Source organism: Acipenser ruthenus, chromosome 48, assembly GCF_902713425.1.
Source record: "Acipenser ruthenus chromosome 48, fAciRut3.2 maternal haplotype, whole genome shotgun sequence".
Lineage (NCBI taxonomy): Eukaryota > Metazoa > Chordata > Actinopteri > Acipenseriformes > Acipenseridae > Acipenser > Acipenser ruthenus.
In genome coordinates this window covers 6455402-6479518 of record NC_081236.1, presented here as the reverse complement: position 1 = coordinate 6479518, position 24117 = coordinate 6455402, and the positions used below count along the sequence as shown (strand labels likewise).

Here is a 24117-nt window from a genome sequence, read left to right as displayed (position 1 = left end):
GATACTGGGTCTTAATGCTAATAAGGAAATAAAGTGGTAAGTATTAATATTTATAGTTTGATGATCCGCTGTTCATTTGGCCTTTAAAAGAAGAGAGCTATTTCGGTAGTTTAGCAGCAAGTGTTTGCTAGCCAAAGCTGACCTTAAACTTGGTGTATTATACTCATGCACACACTTTTAATTGAAATCTTTGTTTTAGTGGGTTAATTAAACTTTATGCAACACTTATACAGAGTACTGGCAGTGATGGGCTTCAATGTGTATTGTTTCTGTGTTGAATATGCAGTGGATGTGTGGATCTGGGTATGTATTTGAGTGCGATCTATGTAAAGGATGATGAAACTCTTGTGTAAGTCTCCATTATTCATACATGAACCAACTAATTGTTCTTCTTCTTCTTATTATTTATTTCTTAGCAGATGCTTTTATCCAGGGTGACTTACAATTGTTACAAGATCACATTATTTTTACATACAATTACCCATTTATACAGTTAGGTTTTTACTGGAGCAATCTAGGTAAAGTACCTTGCTCAAGGGTACAGCAGCAGTGTCCCCCACCTGAGATTGAACCCACGACCCGCCGGTCAAGAGTCCAAAGCCCTAACCGGTACTCCACACTGCTGCAGTAAGGGTTAGACTTCAGGCAGCCCGTTCATTGTGACTGGAAGAATTTAAATATGTCACCCGTTATTTTAAAATGTCTTGGTCCCAGCAGTCCTTTAGCTTTCAACTTTGCATCTTTTATGATGCTGGCTCTGTCGACAGTGACCTCTTTTCCATCTAAATAAGCTCTAGTTTCATTCCTGACATTTTCTTCTGCATCAAGGAGGTGACTCAGAGACTCGGTTTCAGCACAGTTTCCAAAAGGAAACCTCTCGCTGCCTCTTTCACTAGAAAAAGGAGGCTCGAATGTGACGCCGGTAAAGATTGTGTAGCATTTACTACATGGGGCTATCATGACATAGGAGTCTGATTCAGGATCTATTTTATAGGCTGTGCAAAACACATCTCTTGGAAATTTGATGTAACCTTTTTTCTCTACATTCCAGACTGCATGTGCTACAGCCTCGTTCCAGGTCTGGATGCATGAGAGGGCAATCATGATCTTAGTCTCTACACCGCCACTACAAGACAGGGACGCGCCATAGAACCGCTCCTGTCCTTGTCCCGAGTAGCACTCAGTGATGACGGTGGCTCTGAGAGTGTAGTTGTTGTCAGCTTGGTCATCGTCCTGCAATGCTTTCTTAATTTTGGCCAGACTCTTCAGTATAGCCTCACTGTTTGTAGAACCGTTCCTCCTCAAAACCTTTGTCAAAGAAAAACAAAAAAACAAAGGTAGTATTGTCATGCTTGCATTAATACACAACTAAAGACAATTCAATACTGGGGTCCGGGGCTCAAATCTATCTCTAGAAAAGTAGTGGAAAAGTATGATCATTTTCTTTTAAATGCTGTTCTAAAAGGAAAAGTAGAGGTGTTGATCTCTTTAGCAAATGGCTAAGTGTGAAACACAAAAGGAAAACAAACACATTATTAAGACACTGTACATTTTAAGTTTATTGTTTGTTTGTTTAAAATGTAAAGTGATCCATTTTCATCAATTTTTTTTATCATGTGTCTTTCGAGTTGAAAACTGACCAGATCAAGCAAGATGGAAAAGGGGGTGCGTGTGGGCAGATGGCTGGCATACTGCTGGAACGCCCTGGGGAACAGCTCCTTGTACTGCTGCAAGAGTTCTTTTGTGGGGAAGAAGAACTCCGGTGGAACAGGATTTTTGTAAATGTGACCCAGGAAGAATATGCAATGAAGCACCTGATTACAAGAAGAAATAACAACCTCTGATTGGTTAAACAGCATCACATGACCGTGCGTATATATAGCGTATAGCACAGCTTTCATACTAATGAGCCGCTTCACACAGAATAAATCACTACGCACCACTGCATTCTAAATTCCATGACAAACTGCCATTTTATTTGTTATTAGTTACAAAACCACTGCCAAAAATGAGTGGCATTTCACCTATTAACTATTTTCCACATAACTGGTACAACACCAACTTATGTGAGTGAAGACAGCAGTCATTTGAAAAAAAAAATAATAATAAAATAAGTGCTCCAGCAAGAGTAGACCCATAATAGTAGATGAGGAACAGCTAAATGGAACAGAAGAAAGCAAAGACTACAGCATGGGCTGGTTAATGTATTTAAAGAAAAAATATGGAAATATGTCCAAAAAATCATTAAGGGAATTTTATGCAAGAAGCTCAACTGGGGACCTCTATTCAGTCTCCCGTTGTATAATGCTGAGCTGGAATAAATCCATATTTTAACAGTAAAAGTTTTAACATCTCTGCTGACCGTGAGTTTAAAACCAGCAATAATTTATTTATTTATCATGAAAACTGTTAGAAAAGCAGGTAAAGACAAGGCCAGACACCAGCTCCTAGTCAGGTTCGATCGTCAACTTAATCTGGCATGACCTGGACGCAAGGGTGTCCGACAACTAAAAAAAACAGATTTTGAGATCCAAAAGGATGAAAATGTATTAGAATATGTGTGCCTCGCATGCAACGAGTTCAGAAGCTCGCTTTTATGATCCGGCTTCAGTCGCCATCACAGCTACTCCCCTTACTTCCTTACTGTCGTCTGAAACTCTGCCCATCATCACAGCTTGTGCTCAGTCCTCTAGTTTCTAGTGAAATGGCACTTTCGATGCAGAAATTCACAATAAACGAACATATGCAATTTATTTTTAATATGCGAATAATGAATTACATTCAATGTGGGACTATATTACACTGCGGATGGATACACAATAAAAGTTTCTGGTTTTGTCTTAATTTAAATGCAATTTAATTATTTTTCTTCCCACAAATGACAGGTAGCCGTGTTATAAATGGTATAAACCACTTCGGGTTGTGCGTTTCTGATGATATATACCACTTCTGGGGTGGTTAAAGGCCCACTCATGGTACATATGATGAGAACCGCCCACCGTGGTTTATACCTTACACAATACCCTTCAGGAATAGAAAGAAGACAAGCGTTGAATTGACAACAGAACTGGCAGAAGGCTCAAATGTTGTCTCCCATCCATCAACAGTACAAAGGTCGCTTGTGAAATCAGGATGTGTTGCAGTTAGAAAACCTGTGTTAACAAATGGACCAAGACTAAAAGGCTCAAATCTGCACAAGGACACAGAAACTGGACTATGGAACAATGGTCTAAGGTGGATCTAATCGAAGACAGTATGTGAGACGACCAACAACTGAAAAGTGGCCTCTGTCCTTCAGGATCTTATCTTCAAGTATTGCTCATCCTTGTCAGACAGCTGGGCTTGTCAATTACAGATGTTTCTCTGTACTTGTTGATTATGCTTCTGATAGCTAAAGATTGCTCAATGACAAGCTTGGTTTCTTCTCACCCAAACTAAGCTGTATTCAGAACAGGCAAAGCTGTAGGAAACTAATGGCGTCTCAGGAACTACATTTCCCTATCATCCCCATCATACATACGTGAATGGGAGGATGATGGGAAAAGGTAGTCCTGAAATTCTCCTGAAGGGTACCTGAGACGCCATCTTGGAAACTGAACGGAAATTTAAAAATGTAAAAAAAGTGGTAAAAATATCTAACACAATACACACACCTTACTTAAACAGCTGTAGGAACACATGATTATTAACAATTACAATAGCTGATATAAGGGTGATAAGATGGTAAGGGAATGTAGTGCTATAAATGTCATTTTGCAACGTTATTGTCCAATGTTTTGACAGCTCCCCCTGGAGTCTACCAATTTGCATGGCTAGTACATGACTTTGTTCCATTGCCAAAGCAGAAGTGCAATATTGTTGCAATATCCCCACAACCCTATATGGTTAGCTGGGTAGTCCAATCTAAGATTAAGCTGCATGATCTTCTGACTGAGAGTTGTGCGTGTTTTAACTAGTCCAGCAGTTTTGACTTTTAATGATTTGTTTCCTGTTCTGAGTGTGACTTGCCTGTGTTTTAATGCACTCTATAGTTGTTTCGTACTGTGTTGCTGTTGCCTTTCTTTGCTGGGTCTCACCTGTGAAAGAGGTCTTAATCTCAATGTGACTTCCTAGTAAAATAAAGAGAAACTAAAAATAACAACAAGGAAAAAAGTGTCTGGACATACCTCAGTCATAACTTCCTTCCGACGCTCAAGGTCAGACTCAAACTGAATGTGTTTACCGAACTCCAAGATAAAATTCAATCCACTTTTTATCAGTCTCTCCCTTGTATTTGAATCGTCTTTGACGTTTGCCGTATTTCTCCTTTCGTAAAACAAAAATAACACTTTACACAGCTTGTGTTGTCAAATGTAAGGTCACAGTGTAATGAACTGGAATGCAATAGTTACATTTTTGTATTTATTTCATGTAGTCTAGTAATATCATTGCAACTAGTTTCAATGACATTGGGAAAAAAAAAACTTCTAGTTAAATATTGTGTTCATAAACAGTTATGAGTATATAGGAGGCTGTGTGGTCCAGTGGTTAAAGTAAAGGGCTTGTAACTAGGAGGTCACCGGTTCAAATCCCATATCAGCCACTGACTCATTGTGTGACCCTGAGCAAGTGACTTTACCTCCTTGTGCTCCGTCTTTCGGGTGAGATGTAATTGTAAGTGACTCTGCAGCTGATGCATAGTTCACACACCCTGGTCTCTGTAGGTCGCCTTGGATAAAGGCGTCTGCTAAATAAACAAATAATAATGAGTACACATAATACAATAGAAAATGTAGCCTAAGTATTATAGGCCTGTATAACTCATGCTAGAATGTGTCTGATGTCCATTTGATGAGGAACAACCGTTATTAGTAAAACCTGCTTTTTTATTTGATTTGAATACTTCAACATATAACCAACATACTTATACCAACATACTTATACCTTAAACTAAAGTGTTCACATATGGGGCACTTTGCCCTATTTAAACTGCAGTGATATAGAGAAAGAACCTTGCCACAAATAAGCACTGTTCCATGCATTTCCAGTAGTGCGGCCTGCCAGTAATACTTACCTAGACACTTCATGTTCCACAGGGGCGACGGATGCTTGGGGAGTCTGTTTTTATCACAAAGAAAAGCAGAGTCATGAAATGTTTACTGGGGGCAGGGGTTAATGGCAGCACATGTTTTATGAATATATTTTTGTTGATAAAAAGCTGTGGGACAGTACCTTATCCATGAGTTCTGCTGGTAAGTTTCAAATGGAGGAGAGCTATTTTTTTTATTTGGGTGTTTTTAAATTTCGTTCTGCCTAAAAAAAAAACAACAACATTTAAGTTAAATTCTTTGACATTAACAACTATTATTCTAATTTTTGATTTCTCTCAGCTTGGATTTCAGATGTTTCACAACTTTTTAACACTTCACCCCAATAAAATAATTCTATGTGAAACAATAACAACAACCAGCAAAGTCACAAGTTCCTTGTTAACTGGTCATGAGAGGCTATACACAAAAGATTTGGTAATGTTGAAGAAAACAGTTTTCTATCAAATTGTATGGACCGCCGGTGTGGTCTCTCCTGAAAACGCATTAGTCAGGCGCTCCCCATACTGTATTAAACATGAAGGAATCTGTGAGAGCTCCCAGGTAAACACACAGGGTTCCATAGCAGATCTGTTTTCTTAGTAAGGGATCATTTGGTGCGTTTTTTTCTCAGTAAGTGTTTGATAAAATTGTTCTTCAAAGCACTTTAAAAGGTTCCTCCACCGTTTCGACTCCAGGAAGTCGAATGTTCCGACCAGAACTTTTGAGATTGTCGGAACTGGCACTGAAAAGTGTGCTCCTGTGCTGGCTTTGTTGTCCTTGCAGGGGAAATTATGTTGCTGCTCTTGCCTACAGCAGGGGTGGCCAGTCCTGTGTGTTTGTGTGCTGGCCTGGTTTTACCTACAGCAGGGGTGGCCAGTCCTGTGTGTTTGTGTGCTGGCCTGGTTTTGTCTACAGCAGGGGTGGCCAGTCCTGTGTGTTTGTGTGCTGGCCTGGTTTTGTCTACAGCAGGGGTGGCCAGTCCTGTGTGTTTGTGTGCTGGCCTGGTTTTGTCTACAGCAGGCGTGACCAGTCCTGTGTGTTTGTGTGCTGGCCAGCCCAGGTTCTCCACAGCCTCAGGGTCTTCTGCTTGTTGCTTTGGCCAGTCTCTTAATTAGTTGGCTCGGTTAATGGGCTTAATTATTATTATTATTATTATTATTATTATTATTATTATTGTTAGCCATTTATTTGGTGGATGCCTTCATCCAAGACGACATATTGGCTCCAACTGGTTGAAAATGCTGCAGCTCGAATGCTTACTCACACCAAACGCTCACAACATATTGCTCCGGTTCTGCATTGGCTTCCTGTTAAATTCCGGATTCATTTAAAAATTCGACTTATTACTTATGAGGACCTTCACCGCCTTGGTCCTGTATATTTGCAGCTTGCGATTAGAAAATCTATTATAATATATATTTTACAAAACTCTCTTGGGTGTTCTGCATGAAGACACTATATGAAATTAAATATGTTATATGTATTGTATTGTATTGTATTGTATTGTATTGGAGCCCTGGAATAGCTTTTAATATGACTGCTCTGATATTTTATCTATAGGTGATCTATAGGTGATCTATATGAAACTGTTTGTTCCAACGGGTTGTGCAATATAGCACAATATTAAATCAGTAACAGCTGATGTCAGAGTTAAGGGAGAGTCAGGATTTCTATTAATCTGTAACAGCAGGGCCACAAATGGAGTTGTGCAAAAAGATCATTCCATTTTTATTGTGGTCTTAATTCTAATCGGTGGATTCATAGCGCAGAATAATTTGAAATACACTGCATGTGGATCATTTTAAAATGGAAATATCTAATTGTGCATTATTAATAATATTATTTATTTTCTTACAGGTGCCCTTATCCAGGTCGACTTACAATAATGTGCAAGAAATATAGTAAGTGTTGTGAGATAGTGTAGTCCTGGGGGAATAGGACTACATCTCCCAGAGGGGAACAGCCTTAGTTTTGTTTAATTGTTTAATTTAATTTGGTTAATTGTTTAATTAGTAATGATCCCCTGCACCTGGCTAGCATTGTAAGTTAGAGCCAGGTGCAGGGTATTTAAGAAAAGCAGCCGGTCTGTTTGGGGCTGCTGTGTGAAGAGCCCGCTTGTCAGGGTGTACAGGTGTACAAAGAGAAAAGGTAGTGTGAAAGCACTTGTGGAGCGTGCTGTGTAACATTGTGTTTGTTTTGTTTAGCTGTCCTGTTTTTCCTTTAGGTTCCTGGGTTGTTTTTAGTTAAGTCCTCAAAAAAAGAGCTAGGTGTTTGTTTTGTTTATTTTTGTTAGTATTAAAAAAATTGAGCAAGTGTGCCTTAAAACCTCCATTTGCGTGTCCTGGGTCTGCTTTTAAAGGGGCAACGAACCCGAGTGGGTGCGAGTCTTTTACAGTGTCTAAACAAGCAAGCCCAGAACAAGTACCAAGGATAACCAAGTAAGGTTACAGTGCACAGTGCTGTATATACAGTGATCCGCTCTCTCCACTGGCTCCCGATCACCGTCCGCATCCTCGACCAGACTGCACCCAGCTACCTCCAGACTCGCATCTCTCCCTGCACAACCTCTCTGCTCCTCCTGCACTAGACAATTGACTGTACCTCCTCTTCGCTCCCCTACCTCTAAAGCCTGCTCCTTCACCAGCCTCGCCCATCAGTGATGGAATGATCTACCCATGGATGTCAGGACTGCCCAGTCCCTGACCACCTTCCGACGCCTCCTCAAGACACACTTATTCAGACTGCACCTATAGATCTCAGATCTCCGCTTCTGGGCAATATGACACCCAACTGCACTTTAACTTGCATTACCTGCCCCCCACCTTGCTGCTCTCTGCCATTGCTCAGTATCATACCTCTATTTAAATACCACCTTGCTGCTCTCTACCATTGCTCAGTATCACACCTCTATTTAAATCCCACCTTGCTGTTCTCTACCATTGCTCAGTATCAGACCTCTATTTAAATCCCACCTTGCTGTTCTCTGCCATTGCTCAGTATCAGACCTCTATTTAAATCCCACCTTGCTGCTCTCTGCCATTGCTCAGTATCGGACCTCCATTTAAATCCCACCTTGCTGTTCTCTACCATTGCTCAGTATCGGACCTCTATTTAAATCCCACCTTGCTGCTCTCTACCATTGCTCAGTATCATACCTCTATTTAAATCCCACCTTGCTGTTCTCTGCCATTGCTCAGTATCAGACCTCTATATAAATCCCACCTTGCTGCTCTCTACCATTGCTCAGTATCACACCTCTATTTAAATCCCACCTTGCTGTTCTCTACCATTGCTCAGTATCAGACCTCTATTTAAATCCCACCTTGCTGTTCTCTGCCATTGCTCAGTATCAGACCTCTATTTAAATCCCACCTTGCTGCTCTCTGCCATTGCTCAGTATCGGACCTCCATTTAAATCCCACCTTGCTGTTCTCTACCATTGCTCAGTATCGGACCTCTATTTAAATCCCACCTTGCTGCTCTCTACCATTGCTCAGTATCATACCTCTATTTAAATCCCACCTTGCTGTTCTCTGCCATTGCTCAGTATCAGACCTCTATATAAATCCCACCTTGCTGCTCTCTACCATTGCTCAGTATCAGACCTCTATTTAAATCCCACCTTGCTGTTCTCTACCATTGCTCAGTATCAGACCTCTATTTAAATCCCACCTTGCTGCTCTCTACCACTGCTCAGTATCACACCTCTATATAAATCCCACCTTGCTGCTCTCTGCCATTGCTCAGTATCACACCTCTATTTAAATCCCACCTTGCTGTTCTCTGCCATTGCTCAGTATCAGACCTCTATTTAAATCCCACCTTGCTGTTCTCTGCCATTGCTCAGTATCAGACCTCTATTTAAATCCCACCTTGCTGTTCTCTGCCATTGCTCAGTATCAGACCTCTATTTAAATCCCACCTTGCTGCTCTCTACCATTGCTCAGTATCACACCTCTATTTAAATCCCACCTTGCTGTTCTCTACCATTGCTCAGTATCACACCTCTATTTAAATCCCACCTTGCTGCTCTCTGCCATTGCTCAGTATCAGACCTCTATTTAAATCCCACCTTGCTGTTCTCTACCATTGCTCAGTATCAGACCTCTATTTAAATCCCACCTTGCTGTTCTCTACCATTGCTCAGTATCACACCTCTATTTAAATCCCACCTTGCTGCTCTCTGCCATTGCTCAGTATCAGACCTCTATTTAAATCCCACCTTGCTGTTCTCTACCATTGCTCAGTATCAGACCTCTATTTAAATCCCACCTTGCTGTTCTCTACCATTGCTCAGTATCATACCTCTATTTAAATCCCACCTTGCTGTTCTCTGCCATTGCTCAGTATCAGACCTCTATATAAATCCCACCTTGCTGCTCTCTACCATTGCTCAGTATCAGACCTCTATTTAAATCCCACCTTGCTGTTCTCTACCATTGCTCAGTATCAGACCTCTATTTAAATCCCACCTTGCTGCTCTCTACCACTGCTCAGTATCACACCTCTATATAAATCCCACCTTGCTGCTCTCTGCCATTGCTCAGTATCACACCTCTATTTAAATCCCACCTTGCTGTTCTCTGCCATTGCTCAGTATCAGACCTCTATTTAAATCCCACCTTGCTGTTCTCTGCCATTGCTCAGTATCAGACCTCTATTTAAATCCCACCTTGCTGTTCTCTGCCATTGCTCAGTATCAGACCTCTATTTAAATCCCACCTTGCTGCTCTCTACCATTGCTCAGTATCACACCTCTATTTAAATCCCACCTTGCTGTTCTCTACCATTGCTCAGTATCACACCTCTATTTAAATCCCACCTTGCTGCTCTCTGCCATTGCTCAGTATCAGACCTCTATATAAATCCCACCTTGCTGCTCTCTGCCATTGCTCAGTATCAGACCTCTATTTAAATCCCACCTTGCTGTTCTCTACCATTGCTCAGTATCAGACCTCTATTTAAATCCCACCTTGCTGCTCTCTACCACTGCTCAGTATCACACCTCTATATAAATCCCACCTTGCTGCTCTCTGCCATTGCTCAGTATCACACCTCTATTTAAATCCCACCTTGCTGTTCTCTGCCATTGCTCAGTATCAGACCTCTATTTAAATCCCACCTTGCTGTTCTCTGCCATTGCTCAGTATCAGACCTCTATTTAAATCCCACCTTGCTGTTCTCTGCCATTGCTCAGTATCAGACCTCTATTTAAATCCCACCTTGCTGCTCTATACCATTGCTCAGTATCACACCTCTATTTAAATCCCACCTTGCTGTTCTCTACCATTGCTCAGTATCACACCTCTATTTAAATCCCACCTTGCTGCTCTCTGCCATTGCTCAGTATCAGACCTCTATTTAAATCCCACCTTGCTGTTCTCTACCATTGCTCAGTATCATACCTCTATTTAAATCCCACCTTGCTGTTCTATACCATTGCTCAGTATCAGACCTCTATTTAAATCCCACCCCACCTTGCTGTTCTCTGCCATTGCTCAGTATCATACCTCTATTTAAATCCCACCTTGCTGTTCTCTACCATTGCTCAGTATCAGACCTCTATTTAAATCCCACCCCACCTTGCTGCTCTCTGCCATTGCTCAGTATCAGACCTCTATTTAAATCCCACCTTGCTGTTCTCTACCATTGCTCAGTATCAGACCTCTATTTAAATCCCACCTTGCTGCTCTCTACCACTGCTCAGTATCACACCTCTATATAAATCCCACCTTGCTGTTCTCTGCCATTGCTCAGTATCAGACCTCTATTTAAATCCCACCTTGCTGTTCTCTACCATTGCTCAGTATCACACCTCTATTTAAATCCCACCTTGCTGCTCTCTGCCATTGCTCAGTATCAGACCTCTATTTAAATCCCACCTTGCTGCTCTCTACCATTGCTCAGTATCACACCTCTATTTAAATCCCACCTTGATGTTCTCTACCATTGCTCAGTATCAGATCTCTATTTAAATCCCACCTTGCTGTTCTCTGCCATTGCTCAGTATCAGACCTCTATTTAAATCCCACCTTGCTGCTCTCTACCATTGCTCAGTATCAGACCTCTATTTAAATCCCACCTTGCTGTTCTCTACCATTGCTCAGTATCATACCTCTATTTAAATCCCACCTTGCTGTTCATACCATTGCTCAGTATCAGACCTCTATTTAAATCCCACCCCACCTTGCTGTTCTCTGCCATTGCTCAGTATCACACCTCTATTTAAATCCCACATTGCTGTTCTCTACCATTGCTCAGTATCACACCTCTATTTAAATCCCACCTTGCTGCTCTCTACCATTGCTCAGTATCAGACCTCTATTTAAATCCCACCTTGCTGTTCTCTGCCATTGCTCAGTATCATACCTCTATTTAAATCCCACCTTGCTGTTCTCTACTATTGCTCAGTATCACACCTCTATTTAAATCCCACCTTGCTGCTCTCTGCCATTGCTCAGTATCATACCTCTATTTAAATCCCACCTTGCTGTTCTCTACCATTGCTCAGTATCATACCTCTATTTAAATCCCACCTTGCTGCTCTCTGCCATTGCTCAGTATCAGACCTCTATTTAAATCCCACCTTGCTGTTCTCTGCCATTGCTCAGTATCAGACCTCTATATAAATCCCACCTTGCTGTTCTCTGCCATTGCTCAGTATCAGACCTCTATTTAAATCCCACCTTGCTGTTCTCTGCCATTGCTCAGTATCAGACCTCTATTTAAATCCCACCTTGCTGCTCTCTACCATTGCTCAGTATCAGACCTCTATTTAAATCCCACCCCACCTTGCTGCTCTCTGCCATTGCTCAGTATCAGACCTCTATTTAAATCCCACCCCACCTTGCTGTTCTCAAAAACAACTTTTCTTTATTTTCTTTCATAAGTATCGTAAGCTGGTGCTCTGAAGTGACTGAATGAGGTATCAAATAGACTTAGAGTGAAACAGAGCTCTGCATGCAGAGAACACAAAACAGGCTTTGGTCGTTCTTCAAGCCATTCTTCATTCTATTTCTGTTCAGCGCCCTTTTTACTTCTTGCCGTTTGGTTTAATTTAGAGCAAAGGCTTCTGGGTATTGTAGTTCATTATTTACTCTGTAACTTGAAGGTTTACAGAACATTCAGTAATGGGGTGCATTCCTGTAGCAATAATATTTGCAGATTTCCTTAGTTTTGCACAGATCGGCACAGAATCTTGTGTTGTGAGGGATTCTGTGTGACATCAAGCAGCTCCACCTTTGCAAATCTGTGCAGATTCGACAGTCGAGCGCAGCTGCAGGGGGCTGTCTGCGGCTGTGGATCAAAGAAACTATGCAGAGATCACGAATCACCTGTAGAGCACAACACTGAAACTACTGCTGCTCCCTTCTCAGCGGAGGCCAATGACATATAACTAGCCATTTCTAATGAGACAATAAAGCTGCCAACAGCCGTTTTCACAGTATATATTACATACATCAATAAAAAAGATTAAATATATACAATGTTAATGTACTAAATTCATTCTAACACATATAGAGAGTTGGTTTCACAGAGTAAGATTAGCAATCATCCTAGATTAGTTCAACATTAAGTACAACATAGTGCTGTGTAGTAATGTAAATGAAAAGCCTCCTCTCTTCAATATCACTCAAGCTTACATGCCCTTTAACTTGTACTCCTCTGCCCCCATCTTGCTGCTCCCTACTATTGCTCCTTATCAGATCTGTATTCCAGTCCTGCACTTGAATTGGCCTTATTGTTAACTGGGTCTGTGTTATTGTAGTTGTGTCTGTTTTCCACTCCACTGCACTCAGCACTCATACCTAACCCTGATGTAACTATCGCCATATTATCTGCTCTTGCTTGAACTGGGCCTGCATTGAATCATGTGTGGTATGCTGTGCTCTTATTAAGACTGAAGTTATTGTGTACTGTACTTGCCCTTATTGATTCTTGAAATGTCTATATTTTGTGACAACTGTACGTAGCCCTGGGTAAGGACGCCTGCTAATAAATCAATCAATAAATATTAATAAGATACCATTCATCATGAATACATGTTATGTTGTTTAGGAGGCTGTGTGGTCCAGTGGTTAAAGAAAAGGGCTTGTAACCAGGCGGTCCCTGGTTCAAATCCCATTTCAGCCACTAACTCATTGTGTGACCCTGAGCAAGTCACTTAACCTCCTTGTGCTCCGTCTTTTGGGTGAGATGTAATTGTAAGTGACTCTGCAGCTGATGCATAGTTCACACACCCTAGTCTCTGTAAGTCTGTGCTAAATAAACTAATAATAATTATGTGAATGATTGATGCACCATAAACACTCACACACATATCATTTAATGAGTTGTAACAAAAAACGTATTCTTACAAAATAATGTGTATTTAGTACTTAAACAACAAATAATGAAATCACTCAATAATCATGTCATAGCCATGTAGTTCAATGTTTACAAGTGCGTGACTGCTGCTAGACGAGGCGTTTTCTATAGCTTGCGCGTGACGTCAGACTGAGCCTCAGGCAGCGAGCCCAGCTTGCCTCAATGGTGTAGATCTGCAAGACGGACGCACCCAAAGGTACACTGCGCAGGCAACAGAACAGAACATAAGAAAGTTTACAAACGAGAGGAGGCCATTCAGCCCATCTTGCTCGTTTGGTTGTTAATAGCTCATTTATCCGAACGGATGACATGTAAACGAAGTATAAGCGTTTCATTGTATTGTAGCGATCCTGGTTCCCGCAGGCAGGCGCATCCCACAGGGCGAGGCGATCCATACACAGGCGGAGGGGCAGGCACGAACCCGGGACCTCTCGCACTAAAGCACAGCGCCGATCCCGCTGTACAAAAGAGCCGCACCTTTGCAAGGAGCGTATATCGATCGGGCTTATGTCTGTGTGTGAATACGTCACCTACCAGCCCCACTGCTGCCTTCCCCCGTGCACGCTACAGTATATTTAGTTCTGAAGTTCGTGAGGTTTAAAGTCAGGGGTGATGATTAATACTTCATAATAATTTGTATTTCTTTTTTACACAGTGCGCAGAGGAAGTGCTTCACGGTTTCCATATTGTTAGTTACTCAGCAGTTCATTGCTCGCAGTGACCGGACGTGGAGAATTCTTGCTAACAAAGCTAAAGATTCCAGATGGTCCCTGTTTTATATCACTCTTACACTTCTAAACTAAATAAAATATAATCATTTAAAATATATAATACTTAAAATGAAATATTTTAATCGCCTGTCTACGTGAAAGTTCAGCGGTATTAATGGCTCGAGTACCTATTTACACATCGATTTAACTAATCGCATGAATTGTAGACTTCTTGAAATGTATCTGGCTGTGTATTCACCTCAGTGGAGCATATTCAATCACATTTCAATGTAGAATGATTTTGATTAATCGATAAGTTGGCATACCTGGGATACGGTACTTCAGACGTCCGTTCGGGAACAGGAACCTGCGAGCTTGTTATAGCTACTACCGGTACTGAAAACTATTTCATCATATTTCACAAGCCTTATTCCGCGCAGCTGCTTTTTTTCTGAAAACAAAACTGAAAGTTTTACAGGCACGTGGGCTCAGCGGCTTCAACACAAATTACCGACACTTTTCTAAAAGGAATACAATACAGAACAAAGTTAGAATGCAATACAGGTCACGACGCGTAAGTTTCATTGTATTAATGCGGTGTGATTTATATTGAATACATATGGCAAAATCAAAACTTTGACAACCCGCTAATCACACTTACAAAACTGTATTCAATAGCGTTTTCTTTTTATGAGTAGAAGAAATAAGATACTTACAAAAAAGAGAAAGATAACTCTATGAAATACAGTTTTGATAAGTGAGGTGAGCGGGTTGTCATTTTGAGTTGGTCCCAGCCAAGGTTTCAAATGCAACCTTACAAAACAAGATGCTTCACAGCCTTCCCACCCTGAAAGCCGGCTCTGGTCAGATCTCAGAAGCTAAGCGGGGCTGGACCTGGTCAGTACTTGGATGGGAGACCTCCCCTTTTCCACTGGCCTGTCCGACCCGATTCGGAACCAGGCTGGTGCGGTACGGCACGTTACCTATCTGAAAATAAAACCCTAAAAATGGCGAATAAAATGAATGCGGACCGGTGTGCGATATTGTGACACGAGATTCGCCTTATCGATTTTATAGCTGGTATAGGCAAGTAAATACGTGCTAATCGGTCAATTTCTGGTAGTTAATGATCAATCTGTCAGTCAATGCCACAAGGCGTAGTGGAACGGCATTAAAGGAGGCAACATTATGAATTTTATTCTATTATAATCGATTTACTATTATGAACCGTTTTAAACATAATGTTTTGTTGGCACTATAGCCTAATATTAGAAATTACAAAAAAAGCGGGTTTGCTACCGACGCTGAAGCATTAGAGCGTTTCTGTTAAACTGCAATTGTATGTTAATAATCTGTTACGTTTAAGTTCCTAAGTTGTGTTTTCAGTCGTCATTTTGTGTCAAAGGCTTTCATTTGATACAACTTAAAAGTAATGGATAAAGCGAGTCCTGCTTTTTGTTCAAAGCCGTTTGAACTTTATAGTTCAGGACACGCAAGGTGCAAATATTATTACACATTTAGCGACATCTGAAAAAAAAAACCTCACCTGGCATAATTAAGAATTCTGGTCAAAATAATATAATACAAAAAACTATAACAATAATCACATTTCTTCTCTCTATTTACGAACAGTTTTATTTACACAAATGAAGCAGAAAAACATTCAAGCCAAAAATAACACATTATGAGGGTAATGGTAAATATTACTAACACAATCATATTCATTTACACACATATATATATACACACACATATATATATCAGTATCAGACCTCTATTTAAATCCCACCCCACCTTGCTGCTCTCTACCACTGCTCAGTATCAGACCTCTATTTAAATCCCACCTTGCTGCTCTCTACCATTGCTCAGTATCAGACCTCTATTTAAATCCCACCTTGCTGTTCTCTACCATTGCTCAGTATCATACCTCTATATAAATCCCACCTTGCTGTTCTCTGCCATTGCTCAGTATCAGACCTCTATTTAAATCCCACCTTGCTGTTCTCTGCCATTGCTCAGTATCAGACCTCTATATAAATCCCACCTTGCTGCTCTCTGCCATTGCTCAGTATCAGACCTCTATTTAAATCCCACCTTGCTGTTCTCTACCATTGCTCAGTATCACACCTCTATTTAAATCCCACCTTGCTGCTCTCTGCCATTGCTCAGTATCATAACTCTATATAAATCCCACCTTGCTGCTCTCTACCATTGCTCAGTATCACACCTCTATTTAAATCCCACCTTGCTGTTCTCTGCCATTGCTCAGTATCAGACATCTATATAAATCCCACCTTGCTGCTCTCTACCATTGCTCAGTATCAGACCTCTATTTAAATCCCACCTTGCTGTTCTCTACCATTGCTCAGTATCACACCTCTATATAAATCCCACCTTGCTGCTCTCTACCATTGCTCAGTATCAGACCTCTATTTAAATCCCACCCCACCTTGCTGCTCTCTGCCATTGCTCAGTATCAGACCTCTATATAAATCCCACCTTGCTGTTCTCTACCATTGCTCAGTATCAGACCTCTATTTAAATCCCACCTTGCTGCTCTCTACCATTGCTCAGTATCAGACCTCTATTTAAATCCCACCCCACCTTGCTGTTCTCAAAAACAACTTTTCTTTATTTTCTTTCATAAGTATCGTAAGCTGGTGCTCTGAAGTGACTGAATGAGGTATCAAATAGACTTAGAGTGAAACAGAGCTCTGCATGCAGAGAACACAAAACAGGCTTTGGTCGTTCTTCAAGCCATTCTTCATTCTATTTCTGTTCAGCGCCCTTTTTACTTCTTGCCGTTTGGTTTAATTTAGAGCAAAGTCTTCTGGGTATTGTAGTTCATTATTTACTCTGTAACTTGAAGGTTTACAGAACATTCAGTAATGGGGTGCATTCCTGTAGCAATAATATTTGCAGATTTCCTTAGTTTTGCACAGATCGGCACAGAATCTTGTGTTGTGAGGGATTCTGTGTGACATCACGCAGCTCCACCTTTGCAAATCTGTGCAGATTCGACAGTCGAGCGCAGCTGCAGGGGGCTGTCTGCGGCTGTGGACCAAAGAAACTATGCAGAGATCACGAATCACCTGTAGAGCACAACACTGAAACTACTGCTGCTCCCTTCTCAGCGGAGGCCAATGACATATAACTAGCCATTTCTAATGAGACAATAAAGCTGCCAACAGCCGTTTTCACAGTATATATTACATACATCAATAAAAAAGATTAAATATATACAATGTTAATGTACTAAATTCATTCTAACACATATAGAGAGTTGGTTTCACAGAGTAAGATTAGCAATCATCCTAGATTAGTTCAACATTAAGTACAACATAGTGCTGTGTAGTAATGTAAATGAAAAGCCTCCTCTCTTCAATATCACTCAAGCTTACATGCCCTTTAACTTGTACTCCTCTGCCCCCATCTTGCTGCTCCCTACTATTGCTCCTTATCAGATCTGTATTCCAGTCCTGCACTTGAATTGGCCTTATTGTTAACTGGGTCTGTGTTATTGTAGTTGTGTCTGTTTTCCACTCCACTGCACTCAGCACTCATACCTAACCCTGATGTAACTATCGCCATATTATCTGCTCTTGCTTGAACTGGGCCTGCATTGAATCATGTGTGGTATGCTGTGCTCTTATTAAGACTGAAGTTATTGTGTACTGTACTTGCCCTTATTGATTCTTGAAATGTCTATATTTTGTGACAACTGTAAGTAGCCCTGGGTAAGGACGCCTGCTAATAAATCAATCAATAAATATTAATAAGATACCATTCATCATGAATACATGTTATGTTGTTTAGGAGGCTGTGTGGTCCAGTGGTTAAAGAAAAGGGCTTGTAACCAGGCGGTCCCCGGTTCAAATCCCATTTCAGCCACTAACTCATTGTGTGACCCTGAGCAAGTCACTTAACCTCATTGTGCTCCGTCTTTCGGGTGAGATGTAATTGTAAGTGACTCTGCAGCTGATGCATAGTTCACACACCCTAGTCTCTGTAAGTCTGTGCTAAATAAACTAATAATAATTATGTGAATGATTTAATGCACCATAAACACTCACACACATATCATTTAATGAGTTGTAACAAAAAACGTATTCTTACAAAATAATGTGTATTTAGTACTTAAACAACAAATAATGAAATCACTCAATAATCATGTCATAGCCATGTAGTTCAATGTTTACAAGTGCGTGACTGCTGCTAGACGAGGCGTTTTCTATAGCTTGCGCGTGACGTCAGACTGAGCCTCAGGCAGCGAGCCCAGCTTGCCTCAATGGTGTAGATCTGCAAGACGGACGCACCCAAAGGTACACTGCGCAGGCAACAGAACAGAACATAAGAAAGTTTACAAACGAGAGGAGGCCATTCAGCCCATTTTGCTCGTTAATAGCTCATTTATCCGAACGGCTGACATGTAAACGAAGTATAAGCGTTTCATTGTATTGCAGCGATCCTGGTTCCCGCAGGCAGGCGCATCCCACAGGGCGAGGCGATCCATACACAGGCGGAGGGGCAGGCACGAACCCGGGACCTCTCGCACTAAAGCACAGCGCCGATCCCGCTGTACAAAAGAGCCGCACCTTTGAAAGGAGCGTATATCGATCGGGCTTATGTCTGTGTGTGAATACGTCACCTACCAGCCCCACTGCTGCCTTCCCCCGTGCACGCTACAGTATATTTAGTTCTGAAGTTCGTGAGGTTTAAAGTCGGGGGTGATGATTAATACTTCATAATAATTTTTATTTATTTTTTACACAGTGCGCAGAGAAAGTGCTTCACGGTTTCCACATTGTTAGTTACTCAGCAGTTCATTGCTCGCAGTGACCGGACAGGTGGAGAATTCTTGCTAACAAAGCGAAAGATTACAGATTGTCCCTGTTTTATATCACCCTTACACTTCTAAACTAAATAAAATATAATCATTTAAAATATATAATACTTGCAATGCAATATTTTAATCGCCTGTCTACGTGAAAGTTCAGCGGTATTAATGGCTCGAGTACCTATTTACACATCGATTTAACTAATCGCATGAATTGTAGACTTCTTGAAATGTATCTGGCTGTGTATTCACCTCAGCGGAGCATATTCAATCACATTTCAATGTAGAATGATTTTGATTAATCGATAAGTTGGCATACCTGGGATACGGTACTTCAGACGTCCGTTCGGGAACAGGAACCTGCGAGCTTGTTATAGCTACTACCGGTACTGAAAACTATTTCATCATATTTCACAAGCCTTATTCCGCGCAGCTGCTTTTTTTCTGAAAACAAAACTGAAAGTTTTACAGGCACGTGGGCTCAGCGGCTTCAACACAAATTACCGACACTTTTCTAAAAGGAATACAATACAGAACAAAGTTAGAATGCAATACAGGTCACGACGCGTAAGTTTCATTGTATTAATGCGGTGTGATTTATATTGAATACATATGGCAAAATCAAAACTTTGACAACCCGCTAATCACACTTACAAAACTGTATTCAATAGCGTTTTCTTTTTATGAGTAGAAGAAATGAGATACTTACAAAAAAGAGAAAGATAACTCTATGAAATACAGTTTTGATAAGTGAGGTGAGCGGGTTGTCATTTTGAGTTGGTCCCAGCTAAGGTTTCAAATGCAACCTTACAAAACAAGATGCTTCACAGCCTTCCCACCCTGAAAGCCGGCTCTGGTCAGATCTCAGAAACTAAGCGGGGCTGGACCTGGTCAGTACTTGGATGGGAGACCTCCCCTTTTCCACTGGCCTGTCCGACCCGATTCGGAACCAGGCTGGTGCGGTACGGCACGTTACCTATCTGAAAATAAAACCCTAAAAATGGCGAATAAAATGAATGCGGACCGGTGTGCGATATTGTGACAAGAGATTCGCCTTATCGATTTTATAGCTGGTATAGGCAAGTAAATACTTGCTAATCGGTCAATTTCTGGTAGTTAATGATCAATCTGTCAGTCAATGCCACAAGGCGTAGTGGAACGGCATTAAAGGAGGCAACATTATGAATTTTATTCTATTATAATCGATTTACTATTATGAACCGTTTTAAACATAATGTTTTGTTGGCACTATAGCCTAATATTAGAAATTACAAAAAAAGCGGGTTTGCTACCGACGCTGAAGCATTAGAGCGTTTCTGTTAAACTGCAATTGTATGTTAATAATCTGTTACGTTTAATTTCCTATGTTGTGTTTTCAGTCGTCATTTTGTGTCAAAGGCTTTCATTTGATACAACTTAAAAGTAATGGATAAAGCGAGTCCTGCTTTTTGTTCAAAGCCGTTTGAACTTTATAGTTCAGGACACGCAAGGTGCAAATATTATTACTCATTTAGCGACATCTGAAAAGAAAAATCCTCACCTGGCATAATTAAGAATGCTGGTCAAAATAATATAATACAAAAAACTATAACAATAATCACATTTCTTCTCTCTATTTACGAACAGTTTTATTTACACAAATAAAGCAGAAAAACATTCAAGCCAAAAATAACACATTATGAGGGTAATGGTAAATATTACTAACACAATCATATTCATTTACACACATATATATACACACACACACACACACATATATATATATATATATATATATATATATATATATATATATATATATATATATATACAATTTTGGCCTTTAAAGTTGCAGACAAACACGAAGAAAACAATAAAGGTTCACACAGTACCACAGTACCTCTCTCTCCCTCTCTCTCTCTCTCTCTCTCTCTCTCTCTCTCTCTCTCTCTCTCTCTCTGACAGCTTCGTTTCACACAGGCTAGAGACTGCCTGGAATAAACATTTCTGTAGGTTTATATACCTTCCTTCTAATAACAGGCAGGTGATAATGATTAAAGGCTGGAGCCAGATGAACCCCATCCTGGCTCCCTCCCGTGGCATTCTGGGGGTTGTAGTCCTGCAGCTCCCTCCTTGGACTACACTTTTTCTCCCTTCTGCTTTTTGAGAGGAAATATTATCTCTGTATTGTCTTCTGTGTTGTCCATCAACATTCTCTCTACAGTTTCTCAATACTGTAGAATAGTGCCCCCTGAAATATGAAGCAACAATGTAGAAGCAACAGATTTAATTCAACATGCTCTAGCAACATATACACCAGTGTCCCCATGGCTTAATGGTGTGCGGTAGTGAAAGTCGAGCTGAATAAATGCAATAGCTGTGCCCTAATTACCAACACACACACACACACATTATATATATATATATATATATATATATATATATATATATATATATATATATATATATATATATACAGTACTGTGCAAAAGTTTTAGGCAGGTGTGAAAAAATGCTGTAAAGTAAGAATGCTTTCAAAAATTGACATGTTAATAGATTATATTTATCAATTAACTAAATGCAAAGTGTCCTAACCAGCACTGAACATACCTCAATTACTGTCCTAACCAGCACTGAACATACCTCAATTACTGTCCTAACCAGCACTGAACATACCTCAATTACTGTCCTAACCAGCACTGAACATACCTCAATTACTGTCCTAACCAGCACTGAACATACCTCAATTACTGTCCTAACCAGCACTGAACATACCTCAATTACTGTCCTAACCAGCACTGAACATACCTCAATTACTGTCCTGACCAGCACTGAATGGAGGGCAGATAACGGTCCCTTTGCCACATAGTGTGGAGAGCTGTCTCCTTTGGAATCCATTGAGAAAATAGAAAAACTCAACAGTCCAGGGACGAGATTTCTCTCACAACAATGCGTTTTCTATCAATAAAGTACGTTCAAAATAATAATTCTTAGTATAAATAATAGTAATAATAATAATATGAGATGTTACAAAATAAATATAAAAGTGACCTTCAAGTGAAACGAAACTGTTGCGGATGATTAACATTACAATGTTGTAGCTAGGATGCATAGAATGTTGTCTCATATGATGTCACAATGATGTCATAAAGATATCACCATGAGGCTTACTGTAGGTTTAGGTTTTTGATGGCATGACAACCATTTGTTTTTGTTTAAAGTAGATCTAAGGCAAATTCCTATTGATGTAATTGTGTTCCATGGATTGTGACATCACCTCTGTTTGCATCCTTATATCTTTAATAATATTGCATCTTTATTGAATATAGCACCTGTAGGGATTAAAGACGAAGTCAGAAGTGGAGATTTCAATCAAGCTGTGTTTATTCTGAGATCTCAGGAGAAGTACAATTCAAGCAGATTGACAGAGTAAGTCTGCCCATAGACATCAAGCACTTCAATATATATATATATATATATAGTACAAGGGAAAAAAACAATTCCAACTGTTAGGCTAATTTCACTGTCTGCAGCCTTGAACTTTGTACAGAAATGAGTTATTTTGGCTTTAACATTCCCCACACTCAAACAAACACACACACATGCTGACTGACTCGAGTGGTGTTGTAGTTAATCTCAGGGATTGCTGTCATGCTGACTCGAGTGGTTTTGTAGTTAATCTCAGAGAAAGGTGAAGCCTTCCTGTGTGCACCACGATTTCAGAAAAATCTAAATCAAATCCATATTTGGTGTGACCACCCTTTGCCTTCAAAACAGCATCAATTCTTCTAGGTACACTTGCACAAAGTCAGGGATTTTGTAGGCATATAGTCAGGTGTATGATTAAACAATTATACCAAACAGGTGCTAATGATCATCAATTCAATATGTAGGTTGAAACACAATCATTAACTGAAACAGAAACAGCTGTGTAGGAGGAATAAAACTGGATGAGGAACAGCCAAACTCAGCTAACAAGGTGAGTTTGCTGAAGACAGTTTACTGTCAAAAGTCATACACCATGGCAAGACTGAGCACAGCAACAAGACACAAGGTAGTTATACTGCATCAGCAAGGTCTCTCCCAGGCAGAAATTTCAAGGCAGACAGGGGTTTCCAGATGTGCTGTCAAAGCTCTTTTGAAGAAGCACAAAGAAACGGGCAACGTTGAGGACCGTAGACGCAGTGGTCGGCCAAGGAAACTTACTGCAGCAGATGAAAGACACATCATGCTTAGTTCCCTTTGCAATCGGAAGATGTCCAGCAGTGCCATCAGCTCAGAATTGGCAGAAAACAGTGGGACCCTGGTACACCCATCTACTGTCCGGAGAAGTCTGGTCAGAAGTGGCCTCCATGGAAGACTTGCGGCCAAAAAGCCATACCTCCGACGTGGAAACAAGGCCAAGCAACTCAACTATGCACGAAAACACACGAACTGAGGTGCAGAAAAATGGCAGCAGGTGCTCTGGACTGATGAGTCAAAATTTGAAATATTTGGCTGTAGCAGAAGGCAGTTTGTTCGCCGAAGGGCTGGACAGCGGTACACGAATGAGTGTCTGCAGGCAACAGTGAAGCATGGTGGAGGTTCCTTGCAAGTTTGGGGCTGCATTTCTCCAAATGGAGTTGGGGATTTGGTCAGAATTAATGGTCTCCTCAATGCTGAGAAGTACAGGCAGATACTTATCCATCATGCAATACCATCAGGGAGGCATCTGATTGGCCCCAAATTTATTCTGCAGCATGACAACGACCCCAAACAGCGAAAGTCATTAAGAACTATCTTTAGCGTAAAGAAGAACAAGGAGACCTGGAAGTGATGGTATGGCCCCCACAGAGCCCTGATCTCAACATCATCGAGTCTGTCTGGGATTACATGAAGAGAGAGAAGCAACTGAGGGTGCCTAAATCCACAGAACTGTGGTTAGTTCTCCAAGATGTTTGGGCCAATCTACCTGCCGAGTTCCTTCAAAAACTGTGTGCAAGAGTACCTAGAAGAATTGATGCTGTTTTGAAGGCAAAGGGTGGTCACACCAAATATTGATTTGATGTAGATTTTTCTTCTGTTCACTCACTTTGCATTTTGTTAATTGATAAATATAAACTATTAACATGTCTATTTTTGAAAGCATTCTTACTTTACAGCATTTTTTCACACC

The 24117-nt window shown here is 40.7% G+C and overlaps 1 protein-coding gene across 6 annotated transcripts; it reads right to left on the bottom strand.

Moving 5' to 3' along the window:
• Nucleotides 1-266: 266 nt before the first annotated feature.
• LOC117404981 (uncharacterized) lies at nt 267-15000 on the bottom strand. 6 transcript variants are annotated; one of them, XM_059014658.1, is made up of 7 exons: nt 14473-15000; nt 5212-5292; nt 5054-5097; nt 4619-4726; nt 4167-4305; nt 1641-1814; nt 269-1308 (listed from the first exon to the last, which is right to left on the bottom strand). In XM_059014658.1, the coding sequence occupies exons 2-7, from the start codon at nt 5218-5220 to the stop codon at nt 655-657; spliced, it is 1128 nt and encodes a 375-aa protein (XP_058870641.1). In that variant the 5' UTR covers nt 5221-5292; nt 14473-15000; the 3' UTR covers nt 269-654. The 6 variants fall into 6 exon arrangements, with proteins under 6 accessions (XP_058870645.1, XP_058870644.1, XP_058870641.1 ...); XM_059014659.1 differs by having other exon boundaries at nt 270-1308; nt 4619-4723; XM_059014662.1 differs by lacking the exon at nt 4167-4305 and having other exon boundaries at nt 267-1308.
• Nucleotides 15001-24117: the final 9117 nt, after the last annotated feature.